General features: G+C 35.1%; 1 protein-coding gene across 1 annotated transcript in view; it reads left to right on the top strand.

The window, feature by feature from the left end:
* Nucleotides 1-25,521, top strand: part of F10 (coagulation factor X) — a 28,518-nt gene extending 2,997 nt beyond the window's left edge. The window contains exons 2-8 of the mRNA XM_051984229.1: nt 5,348-5,508; nt 6,482-6,506; nt 8,774-8,887; nt 10,545-10,676; nt 13,775-14,025; nt 21,301-21,418; nt 24,851-25,521. Coding sequence (XP_051840189.1) covers nt 5,348-5,508; nt 6,482-6,506; nt 8,774-8,887; nt 10,545-10,676; nt 13,775-14,025; nt 21,301-21,418; nt 24,851-25,404 — 1,355 coding nt within the window. The 3' untranslated portion in view covers nt 25,405-25,521. The remainder of the gene's footprint in view (nt 1-5,347; nt 5,509-6,481; nt 6,507-8,773; nt 8,888-10,544; nt 10,677-13,774; nt 14,026-21,300; nt 21,419-24,850) is intronic.
* The last annotated feature ends 261 nt before the right edge of the window (nt 25,522-25,782 follow it).

Consider the following 25,782-nt stretch of genomic DNA (forward strand, 5'->3'; position numbering starts at 1 on the left):
TTTTTATTGAACAATAATATTTCAGGAAACAAGATTAATTCAATTGAATTGAACTGAATTTTTTTTAAAAAAGCAATGTTCTAGAAGGTTATCATTTTGTCTCAAAACTAGTGTCTGAGGCTAGATTTGATTTCAAATCTTCTTGAATTCTGGCCCAATGACTCTATTCACTACACTAGTTAGCAGCCCTCAGCCTGGATATGGCTGTGGATAATGTTGCTTTCCATTTTATGTAGGCATCACCATCTGCATGACATTTCATGGACATCTCCTCCTGCCTGATCATTCAGTTCCATTTAATACATATTTATTGTGTCATACAAAGTTAGAAGAGGAAAAATCAGCATGGAATAAATTGAAGTTAAGAAAAGTTAAGAAAAAGAAGTTAAGAAAGAAGTTAGAGAATCCTTGTGAAGAAAAAAGAATAGACATTGATCTTGAAAAAATAGGTCCAGGATATGGACAAATTTGCCCAATTTGTGGTATTGGGCAAATTACTTAAACTTTATGAGACTCAGTTTCTTTATCTGTAAGAAGAGAGAACTGGACTAGATAACATTCTAAAGTCTAATTGTCCTAAAAGTGGGGAAATAATTTAATTTAGTGGAAAGGAATCCAGGGGTCAAGATTCATGTTTGAAATTCACATGAAAATGTGAATGAGAATGGTATATTTTGGGTACGAAGAGGCTAAATTATTTATAATGGAAAACACATGTTATGAAATATAATGGAAGATAAGGTTGGATGAGATAAAGTGAAGTCATATTATAGAGATACTTGCATGCTAAGATAATGAATTTGGGCAGTGGGAAAACAGAACTAGATTTGGAGCCAGATGATCTGCATTTCACAATTTTGAATTAAACCAAAGAAAGTTTCTTAAACCCTACATGTTAGCCCAATGATACCATTGCTCGACCTATGATTCAAACCTCAGAGAAAAGGTTCCACATATGCCAAATATTTATAGGAACAATTTTTGTAACAGTAAAGAACTGGAAAAGCAAGTGAATCCCATTGTTTACAAATGACTAGACAAATTGAAATATGTGGATTTTTTTTTAGAATATTGTTGTGTCATTAGCAATGACTAATAAGAATTTAGAGAAACTTGAGGAAAGACTTGCATGAACTTACAGAGTGAGGTAATAAGAATCAGAAAAAAAAATTGCACAATTACCACAATAGCACAAAGGAAAATGACATTAAAAGAATGCTGGTCTGAAGTGAGGAAAACCTAAGTTCAAATCTGATCTCAGATTCTCACAATCTGTATGGCCTTGAGCAAGCCACTTAATTCTATTTGCCTCAGTTTCCTCATCTGTAAAATAAGCTGAAGAAGGAAATGGCAAGCTATTCTAGTATTTTTGCCAACATTCCTAACTAAACAACAATATTCCACACATTGAATCCATCAGCTCTCTGTCAGGAGGTGGGTACTATTGTACATCATTGAGGTGTTGGAATTTTTAAGCAAAAATATGCCATTTTTACAATGCTATTGTTTTTTGTTTTCTTGTTTGTTTTATGCTGAGGTAATTGGGGTTAAATGACTTGCCCAGGGTCACCCAACTAGGAAGTGTTAAGTGTCTGAGGCAAGATTTGAACTCAGGTCCCTCCTGACTTCAGGGTTGGTGTTCTATCCACTGTATCACCTAGCTGCCCCATACGATGCTATTGTTAAAGTAAAACTTCTGTTTCTGTTGATTTTATTCTGCTTAAATTTATAACCATCTCCCCAAGTTTCTTTTATCATATTTCATTTCTTATGCACAATAATATTCAATCACATTCATACGTGATTGTTTGTTCAGCCACTCCTCATTTGAAAGGCACCCCTTCTCTTAGTTTACAGTTTTTTGTTACTATAAAAAGAGCTACAAGAAATATTTTTGTATATATGAGTCCTTTCTTTTTCTTTTTTTTTTTTTTGGATCTTTTGAAGTATATACCTACTAGTGGTGTTGCTGAGTCTAAAGGCATGTGCAAGTAACTTATGGAACATCATTCCAAAATGTTTTAAAGGCATAAGGTAAAATTTCTTTTAACTGTGATTATTTGTTACAAGGGAAGGTTTATCTCTCCATCACTTGGTAGAAAGGATGGTCAGAGGCAGTCACTGGGAAATAATAGTGTGTCTATTTTTGTTCCAACTTTGCCATTGCCCAGCCATATGACTTCCGACAAATCACTTTCCTCTCTTTCTTTCAGTTTTCTCATGTGGAAAATCTGTCAGGTGATGTTCCTTTTGCTACATACTTCACAAGGTCATTGTGAGGAAAGTGCTTTACTTACTAAAAAGTTTTGTATTAATACTATAAATGGAGGAAGACAAGAAAGTTTCCAACATAGATGAAAGAACATGAGCAATAGCAGAGCTAAAAATGAGCAGAGTTGGTAATGAACATGGTTGGAGTGGCCAATCACTGAGGTAGACAATACACATTAGTGAACTAGCAGTTTAATGCTAGAAAGGTGAATTGTGACTGAATTGTGGAGAGCCTTGAATTCTAAATTGAGTGACTAGATCCTATAGACAAATAAACCTGGTTGTTCAGTTTTTTTGTAAAAGATATTAAAGAAGAGGTATTTAGGAAAATTAAAAAGCAGTATAGAATAGTAACTGGAAAGGTAGTTTAGAAGGCAAGACTGCAAAGCAGGAAGACTTGGGTTTATTCCCTGCATCTGACATATATTAACCATGGGCAAATTACTTAAGCCCTTGTGTTCAGGGACCCTGAGAACTCTCCAAGAATACAAATTAATCTACATTAATCATCAGTGGAGAGAGTTTTCATACTAGGAGTTCTCCCATATCAGTCAAATCACCGATCTGAATCCAATAAAATGTAGTAGAAAAAGAAAATTTGGAATCACAAAAGAATAGCGTCTGGGAGAAGAAAACATGCAATTGTAGCATGAGATGATAAGGATTCAATGAGACAAGAAAGGAAGAATTTATTTTTAATTTAATTTTAAAATCTCTGATTTTTAAATATCATTTGGAAAAAAGTAAAATATTTATTGAAAAATGTTTAAAATAAACAGACTTGCAGATATTATTATTGTATAATGATTCATATCAAAGTTTTATGATGTATATTTGATAAGAATAAAACACAATTAAAAAAAATTTTAAAACAACAAAAGAAAAGAATAAAACAATAATTTGAGATTAACACATACATATAAATGCTATCTAGAATCATTTTAAAACAACAAATAATTTATGGAACAAAAAATAAAATCACTTATGGATATAGCAAACAGGATAAATAAAAAAATTATTGAATAAGAAAAATGAAAATAAAATGAAAATTTATAGAGCTAGCAAACATTTATTGAAAATAAAATAATTTAAAGAGACATCAAACAAAAAATTAAAAATAATTTGTGGAATAATAAAATTTAAAAATTTGTGAAACAAAATGCAATCATCTATAGATAATTCAAGCATGAGGTGATAAAGATTTAGAGAAGGATAGCCACAGTGAGAAGAGACAGGAAAGATTGAATCTAGGTGATATTATAAAGAAAGATTTACATTTTGCATAGTATATAAACTATATTTTTAAACCTCAGAGTTTTGAAGAATGTTAATTAGCCAAAATGTGACAGTCAATTCAGATGGAAAGATAAATTCAGTTTTTAACTTGAATAATTTTAAGATTATGGAGGGAATCCAAGTAGAGATGTCCTGAAGATAATTCAAACATGGAACTGAAGTGAGAGAGTAAACATTTCTGTTTAGGAATCATTCTCATAGAGGCAATACAAGAAACCATAAAACTGGATGGGGTTCCTAAAGTAAACAGAGCAGAGAGAAAAGCCTGGAAGGTCAAAGGATAAGCTGAGTGGAAAGACCACATTTTGGAGATATTAAAAGATGGAAGAGCTAATAAGCTGAATCAGAAAAGAAGCAACCACGGAACTCAGAAAGAGGAAGCCTAGAAGAAAGAAAGGAATCTTAATAATCATATCATTGAATTTCTTCACATTACAGATGAGAAAACTGATACTCAGAAATAGTAAGTGAATTGAAGTATCATTACTTGAAAGCCAAAGGAGGAAAGGATTTCAAGAAAAGAAGGATATCCAGCCATGTCAAGATCATATTATTCATTATTAATCCCTGGGTCAGAGTAAAGTGTTAATACTATAGGAAGATTTGATTTGATCTTAAGAAATAACCTTAAGTGAACTGTTGTACACGTCAGTCTTTAAAAATTGTTCTGAAACTAACAGAGTCCCATTTTGCATTGATTGTATTTTAACCATTATGAGCCACAAGGTGACTAAGTGAATAGAGTTCTGGGCCTTGAGTCAGGAAGGTCTGAGCTCAAATTTAGCCTCAGACATGTACTGTCTATGTGACCCTGAGCAAGACACTTAACCTACTTGCCTTACTCTACTGCAAAAGGAAATGGAAAGCTATTTCCATATCTTTGCTAAGAAAATCCCACGGACACTATCAGTATACTATAGTCCATGGGGGTCACAAAATCAGACACAGTTAAATGACTTTTCAACAACAATAAATATTAACCATTAGATTATGAGATCCTCAAGGCCAGAGACCATCATTTGTTGTTGTTTGTTGTTTTTGTTTTTTTTTTTTTTTTGTATCTCCAAATAGACAGATAGGTGACACACTGGATAATCAGGAAAACCTAAGACCAAATCTTCCCTTAGATAATTATTAGCTGTGTTATCCTGGACAAGTCTTTTAAATGTCTATTTGCCTCAGTTTCCTCAACTGTAAAATGAGGATAATAGTAGGTATCTCACAGGGTTGTTATGATGATTGAATGAAAGACTATTTGTGAAGTGCTTAGCACAGTGCCTGGTACATGGTAAGCACAACAACAGTCCTAAATATTATTATTAACCCTAGCACTTAGCACTGTTCCTGGTACATAGTAGGTGCTTAATAAATGCTTACTGTCTGATCTCAGTTCAGTTCTCCAACACAAGAGTCTGAAACTAGGCTCTTGGATAGTCATGGAGAAAAGCATAAGATGAAACTCAGTTTCACAGACTCATATTTTGCCTTATTAGGATTGTTCCCAAATAGGGATTTTTTTTAGCCTGAATGTGACCTATTTTGTGTCCTCCCATTTGACCTCCAGCTCCATATTTTGTACAACCTTCAGGTCATCTCTACATAGACTCCCTGTACACCTTAACTATAACCTTTACCAACTTTCCAAAGGCTGAGGAAAGGGCACCATGTCCCTCTGCTTTGAAGAATGTACTATTGAGGACTCAGGAGGAGAAGGTTTTGACTGATTTTATATCAAAGTGGATTTTATACCACGAACTGTGTGTTGCTAATTATCTTACAGTTTTCCTAAATCAAGAAAAGGCTAACCATGTCCTGAAGAGGACCAGGAGGGCTAATACACTATTTGAAGAATTAAAGAAAGGAAATCTCGAGAGAGAATGTCTTGAAGAAACCTGTTCTTTTGAAGAAGCCAGAGAAGTCTTTGAAAACCAAGAAAAAACAGTAAGAATTAATGAACCTAACTAAATTAATTAAAGGATTAACTAATTTTGTGCTCCATCTAAGAGACTTTCCATACTCTATTTGTGGGAGAGGTTTGTTTGGCCCCTTCCTCATATTCATCTAAATTTTTTTGATGTTCTTTTTCATTTATTTACAGTTGTGTCCAACTCTTGACCATTTCTTAGCAAAGACACTGGCATGGTTTGCCATTTCCTTCTCAGGCTCTCAGATGAGAAAACTGTAGCAAACAGGATTAAGTGGCTTGTTCAGAGTCACACAACTTGTGACTATGGATCAATTTGAACTTAGGAAGATGAATCTTTCAGACTTCAGTCCTTACTCTCTATCTACTTTACCATCTAACTTCTTTACTTGATATCAGAAGTACAATGGAAAGAACAGTGGATTTGGAATCCACAAAACTGATCTTTAGTTCCATCTCTGTCCTTTACCAACTGTATGAGTAACTTTGGACAAATTACTTCCTCAGTTTTCTCATCTGTGAAATGAGAAAATTGGACTAGATCATAAGATGTACAAAAAATACTACACATTTACAATTGTATTCTTTTCTTGTCAACTGATAGACTAGTATTATTGAGATATGAATTCATTTAACATTCATCATACATATATTAAATACCTCCTATATTCAAGTCATTGGATGAGTACTGGACAAGATAAAAAATCTCAGAGAAATTATAATACAACTTTTTTATAACTTTTTTGATTTTCAAGAAAGATTAAAGATATATTTCTAATTATCATGTCAGTGGTTGTGACATTGTCTCACTTTCATTTTTTATTCATTCACTATTATTTGGGAAGATCAATATGGAAAATAGGAAACAAAATATCACTTTCAGTTTGTCTTAGTCCTCCAATTAGATTATCTTTCCTTAATTGTGTGAAAACATATGATGGTCTGTGCTTTTCTACTTTTCTAATCTGTTAAATCTATTTTTCCTAACAGATGGAATTCTGGAACAAATACAGAGGTGAGTTGCATTTAAATCTTATCTTTAGAAGTAAGATAGATGCATATATAGGAATGGAATTTAATTTCAAAGCAAAGCAACTCCGTCTTGATTTTAAGCAGTTACTGTTCAGCCTTAGTTTGATGGAAAAGAAAAAAATTGTTTATCTGTGAAAAAATGCCTATTACTTATTATCCTATTAAACAGATATTTCTTAAGTATAGTTAATCATCTATACTATATAGACCATCCTAAAAGTTTTAATGCAGTTTTAAAAATAGTTATTTAAGCTACTGAAAAGACTACACTAAGACTTTGGGGATTCTATATATCTCTAATCTTTCTTTAATGGACTGTATATTACCTATGTCCTGCTTTAATTGTTTGAACCATATATCATCCACGTCTCCTTAAAACAGAATATTTTCAGTCCTATGAATTTCTGATGTATCTTAAGGAAATTTTTTTTTTACTTTTTTATCTTTCTGGGTCCTGTTAGTATAGCCAAGCAGATAAGCACTTCCTTTATTTTTCCCCTGAATAAAAGAAGCATAAAAGAATCTACCTTGCACTGCAAGTAAAAAAAAAAAAAAAAAAAAAACTATTGACTATTGATTGGATATCAGAATTTTATTTCAGGTATCTAGCATATCATGTGGGGGGGGGTAATAAATGTATAGCATGTCCCCAAAGTCTTAATGTAGTGTTAAGCATATGGGCAGCTAAATGGCAAAGGGGATAGAGCCCCCAATGGGGTTACAAAGAATTAGGTGCAACTGAAATATCTGAACATAATATATGTGTGTGTGTGTGTGTGTGTGTGTGTGTGTGTGTGTGTTTATATGTATATTTGCTGTTCAGCCATTACTAACTCTTTGTGAACCTATGGACCATAGCATGCTGATACTGTCTGTCTATAGGGTGTTCCTGGCAAAGATAGTGTAGTGCTTTCTCCTATTCATTTTACAGATGAAGAAATTGAGGGAAACAGGGTTAAGTGACTTGCCACCAGATATCATACAACTAGTAAGTATCTGAGACTGGATTTGAACTCAGATCTTCCTGACTCTCTCCCTGAGCCATTTAGCTGTCTCTGGGGTATATATATGTTGTTTCAGTCATGTCCAACCTTGGAGTTTGCTTGGCTGTGTGTGTACGAGTGTGTGTGTATATACAAATACACATACAAATATATGAAATAGGGTAACAACTTCAGGAAAGGGAAGGAATTACGTTCTACAACACCACCATGTTGGTGACCTAGGACAAATCTGTCCTGCTGTGCTTGCCATCATCCAATCAACAAAGATTTATCAAGCCTCTATTGTCTAAGGCACTATAGATACAAAGGTGGAAAAAAATAGTTCCTGTCCTCAAGGAACTTAAATTTTAAGTCACTTTTTAAGATTATACTGCAAATGAATGGCATGGCCAATCCTAGACTCAAAGCCTTTTGCCCCAAAGTCTAGGTTATTGCTTTTAATTCCATCCAACACTTTCATTAACTCATTATTGGGTCTTGGGCAACTCAGTTCCTCTCTCTGGGCCTCAGTTCCTTAACTGATAATGAGGTCATGGCTAGATGATCCGAAAGGTCTTTCTTAGCTCTTATAGTTTGTTATCTTTTTGGAAAATAGAGTGTCATTTGCAAGGAATTCTAGAGACTCATTATCAAAATACACTGGTGTCAATATTCCCTTATGCCAAAGTAAAGCAGTGGATAAAATACTAGGCATGGAATCAGGAAAACTTGAGTTCAAATCCCATCTCAGACATTTATGAGCTGTATGACCCTGGATAAGTTACTATCTGCCTCAATTTCCTCAACTGAAAAATGGGGGTAATAATAGCACCAACTCCTAGGGTTATTGTAAGGTTCAAATGAGATAATGGTTATAAAGCACTTAGCACAATCCCTAGCAAATAGTAGAAGCTTAATAAATATTTTTTACTTGCTTTCTTCCCTTCACAAAGTCAAATTATTTTCCCACCTCTGAATAGCTTTGCTTTTGGGTTGTGTTTCTAACCAAAACTTCCCTGTGGAAAGATTCAGTTCAGGTTAGGTCTCCTGAATCATCAATCCCACATCCAAATGTGGAATATCCTAAGTACAGAGGGAACATATAGCTATGACAAGATAAGAGAGTAACTGATGGAATTTTGTTGGGCACAGTTAGCAAGATCATTGGGTTTGTCTGAAAGTGATATTGTCGGCAAAGTCAAGGAGTTTCCATTAGGGATGATGGAAAACCTTTGCAAACGTTGGTTTCCAAGACTTTTCTTTGCAGATGGTGACCAGTGTGAAAACAACCCTTGTCAGAATCAAGGGAATTGTAAAGATGGCCTTGGAGAATACACCTGCATATGTATGGAAGGATTTGAAGGCAAAAACTGTGAATTTTGTAAGTCCTATTTATCATAGTATCTTAGCATATTATCTAAGGAATAAACAATGGAGAAAAGGGATGAAGAAAAGATGAACACATGAATTCTTAAATGCTATGCCTTTCAGATTTACACATTACATTGAATACTTATCTGTACTAATGGACTGTAGGAATGGGGGGGGAGAAAGACTTACAGAGAGAAGGGAAAAGAAGAGAGAAGTAGGAACTTAGAGGAAAGAATAATATATCAATAAACAAAAACATGTTCATCCAAAAAGTATTTTAATATTTGTTTCTATTGCTAAAGAATAGAAAGAGATTACAGGCATCTCTTCCACATCATAATTTTTCTCATGATACTTTGGATATGGATTCTTATGGATCACCATCAGAAATGAAATGGAAATTTGGTGAAAGTTTTATAGAAGCCACAGACAACATGCAAAGTTCAGCAAATGATACAGAAAATTTTAGTAATTCATAAATGCATAATATATAATATCAACATATTTTACATTTAATGCCATATTTATTCAAAACTCTCTGGTATGAAAGGAAGGCCAAAATTTTTAAACTGATTTTCCAGATGCAGGGAAAAGAACAACATATCCCTAAATCCCACAATGTGGAAGGGACAACTATACTTTTAAAATATCTATTATTTCCCTAATTAAATAAAACAAGAAATTTGGGGCGTGGTTGTATATGCATTAAATATATCTTCTTAAAATCACTTGTCCTTTAGACATAACTTTGGAAGGACTTTTAGATGATGGAATTACCAATCAATCAACAATCAATTATTAAGTACTTTGTAGGTATTAGGCACTGGTTATACCAAGTCAAAAGTTAAATAGTTCCTGCCCCAAAGAAGCTTACATTCTGTGAGGGAAACAATATGCATATAAGTTTATGGAAAATATCTACAAGACAGATTTATGGGGTTCCATAAACATATTGTACTCACTCTTACTTTTATGGTCAATGTCTTTATGGAGCATAAAGTATTGTCCCAATAATGCAGCCTCCTTCCCAGTTAATAGATAGACTGCCTCCAGTATTAAATGTAAGTCCTCAAAGCATACATGCAAGCAAAACCAGAATAAAATATCAAAAGCACATAAAATAAGCACAAAAATATTATAGCAGGTTACTAAGTAAAGCTTGGGAAGGATTCCCATGGGGCACTAGAAAGGACATTACTCTTGGAGTCAAAAGATGTGTGTTCGAGTCTGGTTTCTGCTTTATGCATCCTTGGAAAAGTCACTTGATATGTTGGATTTTAGTCTCCCCATTTATAAAAAGAAGGGGTTGATCTAGCTGATCTCCCAGTCTTTTCCAGTTCTAAATTTCTAACCTTATGGCTCTTTCAATCAGCACACCAGAATGCTGTTGATGGTGATAATGATGATGATGATGATGATGATGATGATGATGATGATGATGATGATGATGGAGGTGGAGGTGGGGGAAGGGAGGAATTTCTGTCTGATTAAAACTTCTGCAATGGTAGAGTTTTCAAAATTAAAGGACATAGGGGCACAACATGACAGCCTGCTGCTATGGCTGCCTCTTCTGGAAAAATTGATGATTTTCTGAAGGTACTAAAATAAATTGAGTTTGGGCCATACTGATACTTCCATCAAGTCTAATACACTTCTTTGTTGGGCAGCAAAACTAACACTCTGCAGCTTGGATAATGGAGAGTGTGACCAGTTCTGCAAAGAAGAAAAGAGCAATGTGGTATGTAGCTGTGCCAGTGGCTACATCCTGGGAGATGATGGCAAATCCTGTATCCCTACAGGTAAGAAGTTGTGTGGGTCTATGAAGCAGCAGGGCAACTGGAGATGTCTTCTCAAGATAGAAAACCAATATAGTGTACACACAATATAGGTGACTGGAAAGGACTCTAAATTGAAAGAGCCTGGGTTCAAATTCTGGCTCTCCTACTTGTCATTTGTGTGATCTTGGGCACTTCTCTGGTGTCCATTTCCTCATCCTTCAAAATGAGTTTGAAGTAGAAAGTTTCAGAGTATCCTACAAGCTCTAAGTCTATAAGAGAGCTAGAGTGTGGGAAACAGAGAATAGATCCGGGTTCCAAGGAATAAATGTCTAAAGGAGAAAGTAAATTAAATGATTAAGAGATTTGGGGATGGATATAGAAGAGAGTTCTTTGAAAGATGATTTGGATGTGATATTCATTCAGTATAACAGTTTGCTTCTATAAAATGAAGCACTTTTAAGATTTATAAGGAATTTTAAAGTTTTTTCATTTAGCTTGTGAGGTAGATGCATCCTTGTTTTATTGATGGGCACAGTGAATGACAGAAATGAAATGATTTAACCAGCATCACCCTAACCAGATGTTAGGCATCTGGCAGATCTCAAACCCAAGTCCTCCATTTTCAGTCCCTCATTCAACTCACAAAGTCATGGTGCCTCTCAAAAAAATATAAAAATGAAATCATGAATATAAATATAAAATTAATGTAGATGGGATGAATATGGACTTATTCCCCAAAGCCCTAAATACTAGGGAAAAAAAGCTATTTCTTGAAGTTTGGGAGTCATCCACTTTTGGCAACAAAAGGGCACTTTACATAGTGAACAGTAAATATTGGCAAATCACTCCACCTGTCTTAGACAAATTCCCCATCTGTAAAAACAAAATGTGAACACATGAGGTCTGTGTATCTCACAGAGGCACTGTGAAAAAAACATTTTGTCAAAATACAATGTAAATGTAAGCAAGAATTGCAATTACTGTTTTCTTGAGAAGCAGTGCAAACTGAAGTGTAAACAGGTTCAATGATGATATAAATTAATATAATGTTTTATATATATATAGTATTGTATTATATAATAATTATATTATATATAATATATGTAATATAATGTGTTATGTATGTAATATATAATATCATGTGTTATATTACATATGCCATATAATTTAATACAATTAATAATAGATCCATGTTGCTATGGTCCAGTAACATCAGGCAAGGAGATTGCTATAGAGAAATGACTTTGACTTTATAAACTCTGATCTAAACATCAACACAGCCTCTCTGACAGATGTGGGAAAAATACTACTGGGAGAAAAGATTACTTCACTGGTCTTGGGATGTTCTGCCAGGTCACTGAAAAAAAAATAAAAATAGTCCCTGTCCTCAAGGAGCTCACAACCTAACAGAAGAAGATATCACACTGAAGAAACTCAGGCTAACTAAAAACATCATTTGTATTGGTCCAGTACATATGATAGGGATGATATGAACCACATCCTGCTCCCACATAATTTTTATTTCCTCCATAATGTTGTTCTATATAATCTGGAATTTGTGAATATTCAACATGATAACATCTAGCAAAATGTTGACCCTTCTCCAAGAAAAAGAATGATAGATCCATGCCAGTTTATTAAGGGAAATGAAGTTGTTTTAGGCTAGACATGTCAAACACAAAATCAAAATAAGAGTTCCAAGTGTAGTCCAAACCAGATTAAAATGTTATTAGGAAATAGTTAACAAAATAAGTAAAAAAGAATAGAATATAGATGGTGTTTTTATATGGTTTTCTAAATCAATATGCAACAAAGATCCTAATGTATGGTTTAGTAGCCCACTTTTTATTTGAGTATAACACCATTATTATAGTCAGCATCCTTACCTTCTTGGGGAAGAATACAGCCATGCTGTCCCATAACATATCCCTTGACACCAGGGTTAGGGCCTAAATCACCGGAAATCCTTCTTGACATAGAACTGAATAATTGGTGGAAAAGTTATCAATTCACACCTCCCCAGAGAGGGAGTCAAAAAGACTTGACCTCAAATTCCTCCTTGGATGCTTAGAAGTTGTGTGGCCCTGGGCAGGTCATTTAGCAATTCCTAGCCTATCTATAGTATAGGATAATAATAACACTTAAATCATAAGATTGTTGTGACGTTCAAATGTCCAGCACTTTGCAAGATCTTGAAGTGCCATTTAAATGCTAGTTCTTATGATTAGCTTTTCCTATTCCCTATTATTAATTTTAAAAAGTTTTTTTAATAGTTATTTTCTATTTTTTCTCCCTTAACAAGCTGCTTTTTGGTTGTTCATAATACACACACACACACACACACACACACACACACACAGGAACTATCCAAAAATACTAAGGAGCAAGGAGAAGCAAAAAACTTTAATAAAGAGGCAGGTAGGTGGCACAGAGATAGAGTGCAGGGCCTGAAGTCAGGAAGTCTCATCTTCCTGAATTCGAATCTGGCCTTAGCCTAGCTATGTGACCCTGGACAAGTTCCTTAATCTTTCTGGAAGAAATGGCAAACAGACCAGTATCTTTTCCAAAAAAATCCCAAATGGAGCCACAAAGAGAGGGACACTACTGATACAATTACCAAACAATCAATCCCAGAATAAATATATCTAAGAAATAATTCACACCCAGTCAATCTCAGAATAAATAGATCTAAGAAATAATTCACACCCAGTTGTGAAGCTAAGAAACTTTCCCTTTGAAAATGAGATACATGTTTTTTTTTTCCCTTTTGATCCAATTTTTCTTGTGCAGCATGATAAATATGGAAGTATGTTTAGAAGAATTGTACATGTTTAATCTATATTGGATTGCTTTTTGAATTAGGGAAAGGAGAAAGGGGAGAAGGGAAGAGAGGGAGAAAAATTTGGAACCAAAGGCTTTTGCAAAGGTGAATATTGAAAATTATCTTTGCATGTATTTGGAAAAATAAAATACTATGTAATATCTAGCAAAAAGAAAAAGAAAATGGAACCAAAAAAAAAAAAAAGTTGAGATAGGATCATTGAAGCTAATTGTGGAGAGGAATTGGTTGTATGATTTAAGGATAGTTTAAGACATCAATATTTTCTTTCTTCTTTCAGAACCCTACCCATGTGGAAAATACACAGTGGATAGAAGGAAGAGGTCAGTCATAGAACCTGCCATACAAAGTATCCCTTTTCGAGAGTTAAATGAGAATCCACCTTCAGAGCCGGAGACAGAGACACTGGCTCCCACAAAGGACCCTTTAAAGGGACTCTTCCCAAATTACACAGAAAGTAATGATAAAGGAAATGATTTAACAAGGATTGTTGGAGGAAGAGATTGCCAAGAGGGAGAATGTCCGTGGCAGGTAATTACTATTTGTATCAATATTGTTGTCAGAAATACGGTTTGATATCTCTCAATTACATGAAGTTAACTAAAATTGTCATCAATGGTCATTTTTTAAACATGTTCCATCAATCCTTATTACTGTGTAAGCTATCCTTATTCTTGAAGTGCTGGTCACTTCCCCTTTGTGAAATAAGATAGGATGGTAGAAATAGAAGAATGCTGGATTTGTAACCAGAGGACTTGGGTCCAAATCCTAGCTCTGCCATTTGTGCAAATTTGGACCTCATTTTCTTCATTTGCAAAATCAGATGGTTAGACCAAGTGATTTCTTCCATAGTCCCATCTAGTTCTAAATCTGAGATCCTATAATCTAAGAATGGTCTATCTTACCCAGACTTTCTGACATGGGTTTCACACATGGAACAAAGACAAGAGAATAAAAACATCTGTGGAAATACAAAATGTATTACAGGTGTGGCTTACAAAATGTGTTTGTTCCTTAGCCTAAGATGGGTACCATATCCTTAGAAGGCAATATTGCTGTTGTATTTAGTTGTTTCAATTATGTCTGACTCTTTGTGACTCAATTTGAGGTTTTCTTGGCAGACATACTAAAGTAGTTTTCCATTTCCTTCTCCAGCTAATTTAATAGATACGGAAAATGAGGCAAACACTAGATTAAGGGACTTGTCCATAGGCACACAGCTAAGTATCTGAGACTAGGTTTGAACTCAGAAAGATCCCCAGCCCAGTGCTCTATCTACTGTGTTAAAAGGCAAACTCAATAGAAAAGAGGGTTATAAGAATACAAAAACCTAGATCTTTAAAACTTGGTACTTTGAATGTCCTCAAGCCAATCAATTAATCAATAATCATATAATAACTATATATAATATAATAATAATTATGTAATATGTACTTACTAGGAACTCTGCTAGACTCTGAGAAAATAAAAGTAAAAATGAAATAATCCCTTACTTGTTCTATCAAGAGAGATAAAACATGCCTAAACAACTATACACAAAATAAAAATAAATTGGAGTGGGGCAACTGGTGGTACAATGGATAGAGCACCAGCCCTGAAGTCAGGAGGACCTGAGTTCAAATTTGACCTCAGATACTTAACACTTCCTAGTGTGTGACCCTGGGTCACTAAACCCCAATTGCCTCAGCAAAAAAAAATAATAATAATAATAATAAATTGGGGTAAGGGGGTGTAGAAGGTAACACACAAAAGTTTTGAAGGAAACAAGAAATTCTAAGAGGTAGTGATAAGGTGAGAATCCATTTCAGGTATAGGGAACAATAAATGCAAAGCTTGGAGATGGGAAATGGAAGTTGTGTATGAGGAATAGAAATGAGGAAATGAAAGGAATAGAAAGATTGGACAATAAAGTTTGAGAAGGGGGATATTGTGAAATAAAGTTGGAAAGGCAGACTGGAGTCAGGTTAGGAGGGAGTTTAAAAGCTAAATAGAGCAATTTAAATGTGATAGAACTGTAGACTGGAATTTGCTCCAAGAGCAAAAAAATGGAGTGCTCATGGTTCCCTGTGGTCTCACTTCTAGGAAGCATTCAAAAGATTTATTATATTCCACACTTCACCCAAAGTACTTCAGTTCCTGACAAATTACCTGAGGTACATTTGAACATCATCATAATAGATCAGAGCTAGTATTTCTATAGCACCTACTGCGTGCTAAGCACCATGATAAGGGCTTTATAAATATTACTTCATTTGATCCTTAGGAAGTAGGCTCACTCTCCCCATTTTTTAGATGAAGAAACTGAGACCAAAAAGCAGTTAAATGACTTGCCCAGGATCACACAGCTACTAAGTGTCTGAGAAGGCAATTTGAATTCAGGTCTTCCTAACTCCAAGCCCAGCACTCTACACACTATACCCCCTAGTTGCAAGAATACATCAAAAGAACCGTAAGAACAAGAATAATTATCCCAACTTCATTGGTAAGCATTTCAGGATTATTTGAATCACATTCACATTAATATTACCTCAATAGTGACCAGTTGTTTCATTGATGAAATTACTAAATTATTTGTAGGATATATCAGATGTACACATAGCAATGGTGTGTGTGTATCCAGAGTAAATAAGCAGCTAAGCATAAACATCAAAAACAAGGCACAGTTAGTAGCAAACAATGCAGAATATAAACAGTGCTTTTAGTTCTCTAGAACAATAACCAATGCATAATTATTAGTATAATAGAAAATAAAAATAAGCATCAAAAGGATTAATCACTAATTGTCAAATATAGCCACAGCATAAGCTTAAATGTTAACATCACAATAATAATAATAAAACATATAAATAAAATCTGTAATAATAATTGACACATTTATCAACATATGAGATATATTAATTTATATGGAGAGCATATATTACATACATAAGCATTAATGTCATTTGCCATACGTCTAACCAATTTCCCTGCTCTGCCCCTACTCCCCCAATGTAACATCTCTACATAATATAATCACAGATGAAGTGGATCTGGTTCTTTAGGGATCTGCTGATCTTTCAGTAACTCTACATAAGCTGATAGATAACATTTCAGCAGGACATCATGGCTCCCAGACCTTAAAAAATCTCCATTCCCAAATTTTTTTGGAAATGGTCCCAGTGAGTTATTAACTTTTTAAACACTATAGATTGCCTTGGGGTCCCCCACAGTGGAAGGAATGGGCAGAAAAGGAACTACCTATAGGCTCAGCCACCCCTTTAGCAAGTACTTACATTATTTAGTGTCTTCTTTACTGGAAACTCCACTTTCTGAATTATTACTTGATTCAGCCTCTCTACAACTGATTGGAAATCTCTTAAGAGGATAGTTAACCAACTGTCCATCGGTTGTTTAGGGCTGCTCATCAAGGAGTCCCTAAGGTTAATAAGTGTTTTTTAAATTATTATTATTACTAATAATGGCTCATTTAATAATATAATAATATCAATGTGTCAACTTTGTTCTAGACACTGATATAGTATTAAGAATAGAACCACAAAATTGGGATAGTCCTTGCCTTCACTCAGCTTATATTCTTTTTAAAAAAAAAAAAGCTAGCTAGTTTTATTTTGTTTTTAATTAAATTTTTTAAAATTTGAGTCTAGCTTAATTAATTAATTAAAATTTAAAGAAATCTATTTTCCCTCCCACCTTGCATGGCATGGCAGACTAGTTTAGTTTTTGGTAACAATGGTGATTGAGAGATGCTATTGTTTTCACCATTGCAAAGGATAAGGAAAGAAAAACAAGTGTTTTTAATGAAGAGGAAGGAAGAAAAGGAAGGACATGGTAAAAAAATTTTTATTGATATTGTTAATAGTTATCTAATATAATTTGTCATATAATCCTATAACCATGGCTCAGTGCTGACAGCCTTATAATTTTTATCAGAAAACAATGCTTATCAGGTAGAAATTTTGCCAGTTTAAAGTTTTGAAGAATTTCATTACTTCCATTTTCAGAAGAAAAAGTATTGTCAAATTTTTGGGTAGTCCTTACATAGGTCAGATTATGAATTCCCTATTGAAAAACAAAAAATAAAAACAAAATTCTTATTTCAAATATGCATAGTTAAGCAAAACAAATTCCCCCATTAGTCATGTTCAAAAAATGTTCTTCCAACTTTTTCTTCAGTGACCCATATATAATAAAATGTTCTGGAGGTAATTAAATCTGGATACCATACTCAACCACTCTCAAAATTTTCTATTTTTTTAAAGGAACTGGTCACAATCCAATCATTTATATAGTCATATCTATATAACCATTTATATAAGTTTTATAAATGACGTCATTTGATAAAGCTTGCCAAATGCAAGATCCAGGCTCAGAGCAAAGAAGAGGAATTAATGCAATTAAATAATTTATAATATTTGCTAGATTATACTTCTAGATCTACTCAAGAACTCTGCTGAGAGAGGAGAATAGATTAAGAGTATGAAGACTGAATGCAGTCTGTGGGAAAGGGGGAAAATTGCAGTCTTTGAGAATACCAAAATATTTGCACTGACTATCCCCCAACATTGCCTTTGGATTGTTGCCCGAAGAATAGCATCATCTGGTGGCCAAAATATATACTACCCTCCATACTTGGATATTTGATCAATCAATTAATTAAGTGATAGCCTACTTCTCTGCAGTTTGGAGAAAGTAGGGTAATGAACTAAGGGTGGGTGGGTGATCATAGCACCACATCAAACGCACCCCTAACATACATATGTGTGCAAAGACATATACACACATCATTTGTTATATAATAGTATAGTAATACAATAGGAAGGTTTATGAATAGATTTCTTAACAACAACCCCATCAGATAGAAAAAGACAAAATGTGCTTTAGCAGTTCAGAGGAAAATGAGATCACATCTCCCTGGGGACATAAATAAAGTCTTCATAGAGAAGGTAGCATTGAAAATGAGCCTGGAAGAATGGGTAAGATTTCAATAAATGGAGCTTGGAGAGCTCACCATCTAGTGAGAAGGGAGTGCCCAACCAGAAAGAATAAGAGCAAAATCGTGGCGAGGAGATTGTGCAAATTTTCTGAAATTCACTTATTTAGCATATTTTGATTTTTGCTATTTTTACTATTCTATGATTTTGCATGGCAGACTGGTTTAGTTTTTGGTAACAATGGTGATTGAGAAATGCTATTGTTTTAACCATTGCAAAGGATAAGGAAAGAAAAACAGGTGTTTTTAATGAAGGAGGAAGGAAGAAAAGGAAGGACATGGTAAAAAAAAATTTATTGATATTGTTAATAGTTATCTAATATAATTTGTCATATAATCCTATAATCAGGCTCAGTGCTGACAGCCTTATAATTTTTATCAGAAAACAATGCTGATCAGGTAGAAATTTTGCCAGTTTAAAGTTTTGAAGAATTTCATTACTTCCATTTTCAGAAGAAAAAGTATTGTCAAATTTTTGGATAGTCCTTACGTAGGTCAGATTATGAATTAATAGACTTTTTAAGTTCTATGCTTGATTTGTATTTATTATTTAAAAAATTTCCTCTCAATTTTCAATTAGGCAAAAAAGGTTTTTGTTTGGGTTTTTCCCCTCTGGGGAGGAAGAAAAGTATAGGTAAGTGATAGTGATAACCAAAAAAGAATCTTTGCAAGTTTTTTTTTTTTTTTTAATCAACAAAAGGGAAGAGAAGGAAGTTTAGAAGGAAGCACAGAAAGGATAGTTTTGAAAGTAACATATGGAAGTTACTATATATTTTAAAAAACACACATATATGAAAAGAAGATTCAGTTTAACCTACAGTCCTTTTTTGTGTAGTAACTATATATATGAAATTTGGGGCAGGGGTGTTTAGTTTCAGAATTTAAAACTTAAACTTTAAAAAGTTGCTACTTAGACTGTAGTAATGAAAGCCTTTAATAGTTTGTATTTTCAGAGCATTTTGTAATTCATTGATTCACACAGATTAGCATGGATTCATGATAATAGTTGAAGTATCTTAAAGCATCTAGTAATAAATGACAAGAATAGCAGGGAGAAGATTATAAGTCTTATCTCTATAGCTTACCAGTCATGTTACATGAGACAAGTCACTTAAAACTCTCTTTGCCTCAGTTACTTCATCCTGAAAATGGAGATGATAATACCTGCCTTATCTATACTTCAGGGTTCTTGTGATGGCTTTGAAAGTTGCAAAGCACTATGAAAATATGAGCTATTAATCTTCTGATAAAGAAAATATGATTTAAAACTTTCGTACCAGAAACAGGCGTGGCAAAACTGTGAGGTAATTGAAGTTAGTCTTTGGTAACTTTGGTACCTCTGCCATCTTTTCCCCCAAGGCACCTGAGCCCTCATACAATTCCCATAAAGAGGAAAACAGATAAGAAAATCTGATGTCACTAACTGTGAATCAATTTGATGTTATCCCTTCCAGAATATTTGCATTTTAATGTCAAACAGTAGAAAGAAACATACAAAGAGAATAATGATTTGTGGCTGAGCTTTAGACTCTGTGGCATTTGAGAGGGCTAAACATTTAAGGGTATTGCAAACTCTCAAATGCCTCCAAAGTTATACTACATAAACAAATATTTCCTCTATCTACTCAAAAATCAGGACACGTGCGTAGTTTCGTGTAGTCTCCACAACACTGAGAACATATTAGAAAAGCAGAAAAAAGTCATTACTCTTCACATAACAAACATAGGCTTTACTAAGGAAGATTTGAGGTAAAGCATTAAGACCAATACCATAAACTACTTTGAATTCTGCCATCATAAAATAGAATGAATAAAGGAGCACTTTATAAAGAATAACAAGACAGTTTTGTGGAATAAAATAGAAAGGTGACAGGAATTAGGGAACTAATGGTTCAGATATGAAATGAGTAGATTCTAGCTAGACTCAAATTGTACAATTAGATTAGAACCCCAGGCTACCAGAGTGGTTAAGACATTCATAGACCACCTATAATAGTCCATAATTGCATAGGACATCCCTGCTCATTATCAACCCTTCAAGAACTTCACCATAAATTCCCACTAAAAGGACTCCATAGGCTAATATTCTTAATTCATCTGCTGTTCCCAACTTGTTTCCAACTATCTGTGATTTATTTATTGAGTTTTTATTTATTTAAAAAACTCCTATGATTTTTTTCAGTAAAATTTCATTAATTTGACCCAAATTTATTTCAAACTATCTTTAATATTGCAATTGGAAAATTAATTTTATTTTTAAAAAACGTCTTGTGATTTGTTTAGTATGAGTACTACAACTCTTCCAACCCAAATGACTTTGTAAATACAAGTTAATCAATCAATAAACATTTGTTAAGTACCCACTATGTGCCAGGCATTGTGCTAAGAACTAGTGTGCTAATCAGAAAGACAAAGTTCACCATAGCTGCCTCCTCTTTTTTAATGAATAGTGATGATTTTGCTTTCAGCAGCCTTCCCTTAGATCAGTCAAGCAACAAACACTTATTAAGTTCCTACTATGTGCCAGTTTCTGTGCTAGGTATCAGTGATACAAAAGGAAACATGAAATGGAACCTGCTCTTAAGGAGTTTATTTTATATTACCTATTATATATATTATATTATTATTAGATATTACCCTGGATATATTCCCCTAAATCTAACTCACCCAGTGGGCTTTCCCCTGCTACAAATTAAAATAACTAAATAAAACCAACTTATCTGACATTTGCCACCTACTTTCCATGTCCTTTGGAGAGAGAGGTCCAATCTTCTATTTGAATATTGTTTTTGAAGTTAATTATCTTCTCCTTCTAGGCTCTTCTCATATATGAGAACAAAGAAGGATTCTGTGGAGGTACAATATTGAATGAGTATTTTGTCCTTTCTGCTGCTCACTGCATGTACCCATTGAAAAGATTCCAAGTCTTAGTAGGTAAGTGATTACAATTCATGCATCACCTCAAAGAGTGAAGGAAATAAGAGCAAAGGCCATAAATCTGTCATGGTGAATGTCTTACCAATACAATCCATTGAGTACTTATTAAGTGCCTCTCCTCCCATTCCCTCTTCTCCTTTTCTCTTTTCTTCTCTTCTCTCTCTCTTTCTTTCTCTCTCTCTCTCTCTTTCTCTCTCTCTCTCTCTCTCTCTCTCTCTCTCTCTCTCTCTCTCTCTCTCTCTCTCCCTGATTCCCCCTCTCTCTCTCTTTTCCTCCCTCTCTGTCTGTCTTTGTCTCTCTGTCTCTCTTCCTCCCTCCCTTTCTCTCTCCTTCTTTCTCTCTCCCTTTCCCTCCCTTTCTCTCTCTCTCCCTTTCCCCTCTCTCTCTGTCTCTTTCTCCCTGCCTCTCTCTCTCTCTCTCTCTCTCTCTCTCTCTCTCTCTCTCTCTCTCTGTCTCTCTCTCTCTCTCTTTCCTTCCCTTCCTCTCTGTCTGACTCTGTCTCTGTCTCTCTGTCTCTCTCTGTGTTTCTCTATTTCTTCTTCCCTTTCTCCCTCCCTCTCTTTTCTCTCTCTCTGTCTCTCTCCCTTTCTCCCTCCCTCCCTCCATCTCTCTCTCTTTTCTCTCTCTCTTTTTGTCTCTCTCTGTCTCTCTCTCCCTCTCTGTCTCTCTCTTTCTTAATCTGTGTCTCTCTCTCTCTGTTTCTGTCTCTCTGTGTCTCTCTCTTTGTGTCTGTGTTTGTGTGTATCTCTTTCTGTGCCTGTGTCTCTGTCTCTGTCTCTCTCTCTCTTTTTCTCTCTCTCTCTCTCTCTCACACACACACACACACACACACACACACACACACACACAAATATTCAACATCACTTCCTAGGTAGGCAATCCAAATGTGAAGTTAATTCCAAAGCAGCTCACTTTCTTTCACTTATAACAGCTTATGTACACAAAGTTTTTCATGTTTACAAGGGACAATGCTGCATAAGGCTTAGAGAGCCATCCTTAAGGTCAGAAAGAGGAGGATGTCCCATCTCTGACACATTACGTGACCCTGGATAAGTCATTTAAACTCTTAGTTGCCCCCGACATCTCTCTAAGACTAGAAGTGACAGTTGACTTTCCCTTCTTGGTATTCTCCATTTGGATGAAATTATGGGGTCAACATTAACAGAAATGAGTGAAAGTGGAGTAGAGAGAACATCATGAAAGACTTTCCTAATAATCCTGTCACTTATGCAATTCTAACTAATTCACACTTTATGAGGAAATGGAAACTTATGGACTTGCCCCCAGGGTCACAATTAAAAAGCATTGTAGTCCATGATTAAAACCTAGATTATCTGATTCTGAGTGTATTTCTCATTTACTATTCTACCTTGTTTTTCAAATATTGTTCTCTTCATGGTCAATTAGCAGATCTTAATTAAATATGACTCTACATCTGATTCTAAGACAATGTGACCACTCTTGTTTATTTTCTGGACAAAGGGAAGTTAAATGGCCAGCATTAATGGGATAACAAGAGGCTGGTTTATTTACAAACTACACAACTCATCTTAAGTCATCAAGAATTGGCAGGGGTTTGAGATTCATTTTTAGTGGCTAATTGGTTCTGTGTTGTTGTTGTTTATTTAATTTGTTATGGGTATTTTGTTCTATTTTGTTCTTTTTTATTTGTAGATAGGGCTCTCACTGAGCTCAAGCTAGATGTACAACAGCCACCTGTGGCCCAATTCCAATATTGGTGGATGTGGAAGCTTTGACCTGCTTTGTTTTTCTGACCAGAAACAATTTGTTCCTCCTTAGTCTGTGAGCCCTTTGAGAACAGTCTTTTTTTGTCTTTCTTTGTTATGTCCAAGGCCTAGTAAGCAAATGTTGACTGACTGACTGGTGACCCTCAATTCCTAAAGATTTATCCTAATAATGCTGGAGACTTAGTGCAGAGCCCTTTAGTCATATGTTTCTCAGAACTTCCAAACTCAAGTTTTCCACCAGTTCAGCCTTTCCAGGAATGAGAATTACATAAATGGGGCACCATGTCTGGCTGCTTGCTATCTGTTTAAAATTTAGATATAATTGCCTTTGTCTGTAATACCAGGCAGTATGATATCTCTGTAAATACAAAAAACAAAAAACAATAGCTTGCATTCATAATAACAAAAACAATATTAACTAGCATGTATATAACATTTTTCCTAAAATACTTTTTTTAAGTACTTAACTTTGTTTGGTATATAATAGGTGCTAGATCCTTCCCACCCCTTCCCCACTTTAAAATTTACAAAGCACTTTACATGTCATCTCATTTGATCCTCATAACAACCCTATGAGGTAGGTCCTGTTACTGCCTTCATTTTATAGATGAAGAACTCACACTCAGGTTAAGAAGACCCACTTAGTTAACAATAAGGAAGAATTCAAACTCAGCTCTAGCCATCATACCAGCTAACTGCCTAGATGAATCAATCACTGAGCACTTCCTAAACACCTGCTATACCAAGGACTATATACTCAGCATTGTGAGGGAGACAAAAGAACTATAAAGTGGTATCATAGGATTTAGGACTAGAAAGAACTTTAAACATCATTTGCTATAACCTTGGGGGCAGCTAGCTGGCAATGTAGATAGAATGACAGACCTGACATGACAAAGACTGATCTTCTTGAGTTCAAATCTGGCCTCTGACATTTATCAGCTATGTGACTCTGGGCAAGTCACCTAATCCTGTTTGCCTCAGTTTCCTCATCTATAAAATGAAATGGAGAAAGAAATAGCAAATTAGAAGAAATCTAATTTCTTATCCAGGCTGCAAAGCTAGGACTCTACTATAGTCCCTATCCTAGAATTGTACAAATGGACATGAGTAGGAATACCTGAGGTTGAGCCTCTACTTTCATCCTTTTATTTATGTGACTTTAAGCAAATCCCCTCAACATTTTAAGCCCAAGTTTCTCTTTGTATGTAAATAAGTGTTGGGCATGGAGTCAAGAAAGCAGAATCCTTTATCTAATACCTACAACTTATGGTTCTATATGCCTCAGTAATCATATATTATTCCCTTCATAGAATCTCTGAGAAAAGTGTAATAAAAATCTGCACCCTTGTAATTTCCTTTCTCACGACTTTATTGATTTCAGTTCTACAAATATATATTCAGTGCCTACCATCTGTTGTGCTAGTCCCTGGAAAAGGCAAAGTTTGGCTAAGACACAGTACTTGTTTCATGGAACTTGTAGTCCAACTGGAGCAAAAAGTATATGTGTTTGTGTGTGTGTGTGTGTGTGTGTGTGTGCGCGTGTGTGCGTGCGTGAAATAAGCACTAACTAAATTTCTGCTGCTATTACTATTATTATTGTTAGGGAGGAAAATCCACATGATTATGAAAGTCTCCTAAATGATACAGACCTTATGACCTCTTAATCCCTCCCTTGTAGGTGAGCGGGACACAAGAAACGAAGATGGCAATGAAGAGGCCCATGAAGTGGAGAAGGTCTTGACACACAAAGGATTCGTCCTAGAAACCTTTGACAACGACATTGCTCTCATCAAGTTAAAGAAACCCATCCGGTTCCGAAGGAACGTAGCTCCGGCTTGCTTACCAGAAAAGGACTGGGCCGAGGCCGTCCTGATGAATCAGAAAGCAGGTGTGGTGAGCGGCTTTGGGCGAATCCACGAGAAAGGCCGCACTTCCGACACGCTCAAGATGCTCACGGTTCCCTTTGTGGATCGGAACACGTGTAAATTGTCCAGTACCTTCACCGTCACCTCCAACATGTTCTGTGCTGGCTATGAAAGCAAATCTGAGGACGCCTGCGAGGGAGACAGTGGTGGCCCACATGTGACAAAGTATAAGGACACTTATTTTGTCACTGGAATTGTCAGCTGGGGAGAAGGATGTGCCAGGAAGGGAAAATACGGAATCTACACAAAAGTCACGGCCTACCTTGGATGGATAAAAAGGTCCATGAGAACAAAGAAAACTCCATAGAACTGACTGAGGCTTCACTTCCCCTTCTAAGCCTTCTCATCTGTCCAAGTATTTCCTCTCTAGGTTAGTTCTAGTTACTGGAGAACATTCTGATTAAAAAGAATTCTATTCAAGTGATCTTCTTGTAGCCTTTGGGATGTATTTTATGCTTTCTTTGCGGTTTGAATCCATGATTAGGTTTCCAGGTTTCAAAAGAGAAGATTCCATATAATTCCCCATCCATTTCAGGTTTTTCTTAAATTGCTAAATTACCATTTTGTCTGTTGTTGACATTGGTTTTCTCATATTCAATTTGAACGGGAAAACGCATGTCTAGACAGCTTATTCTCACCTCTCCCTTGCCAATTTGGATAGATTTTCTTTTAGAAATCCCATCAC

This window comes from Antechinus flavipes, chromosome 3 (assembly GCF_016432865.1).
Source record: "Antechinus flavipes isolate AdamAnt ecotype Samford, QLD, Australia chromosome 3, AdamAnt_v2, whole genome shotgun sequence".
Classification (NCBI taxonomy): Eukaryota; Metazoa; Chordata; class Mammalia; order Dasyuromorphia; family Dasyuridae; genus Antechinus; species Antechinus flavipes.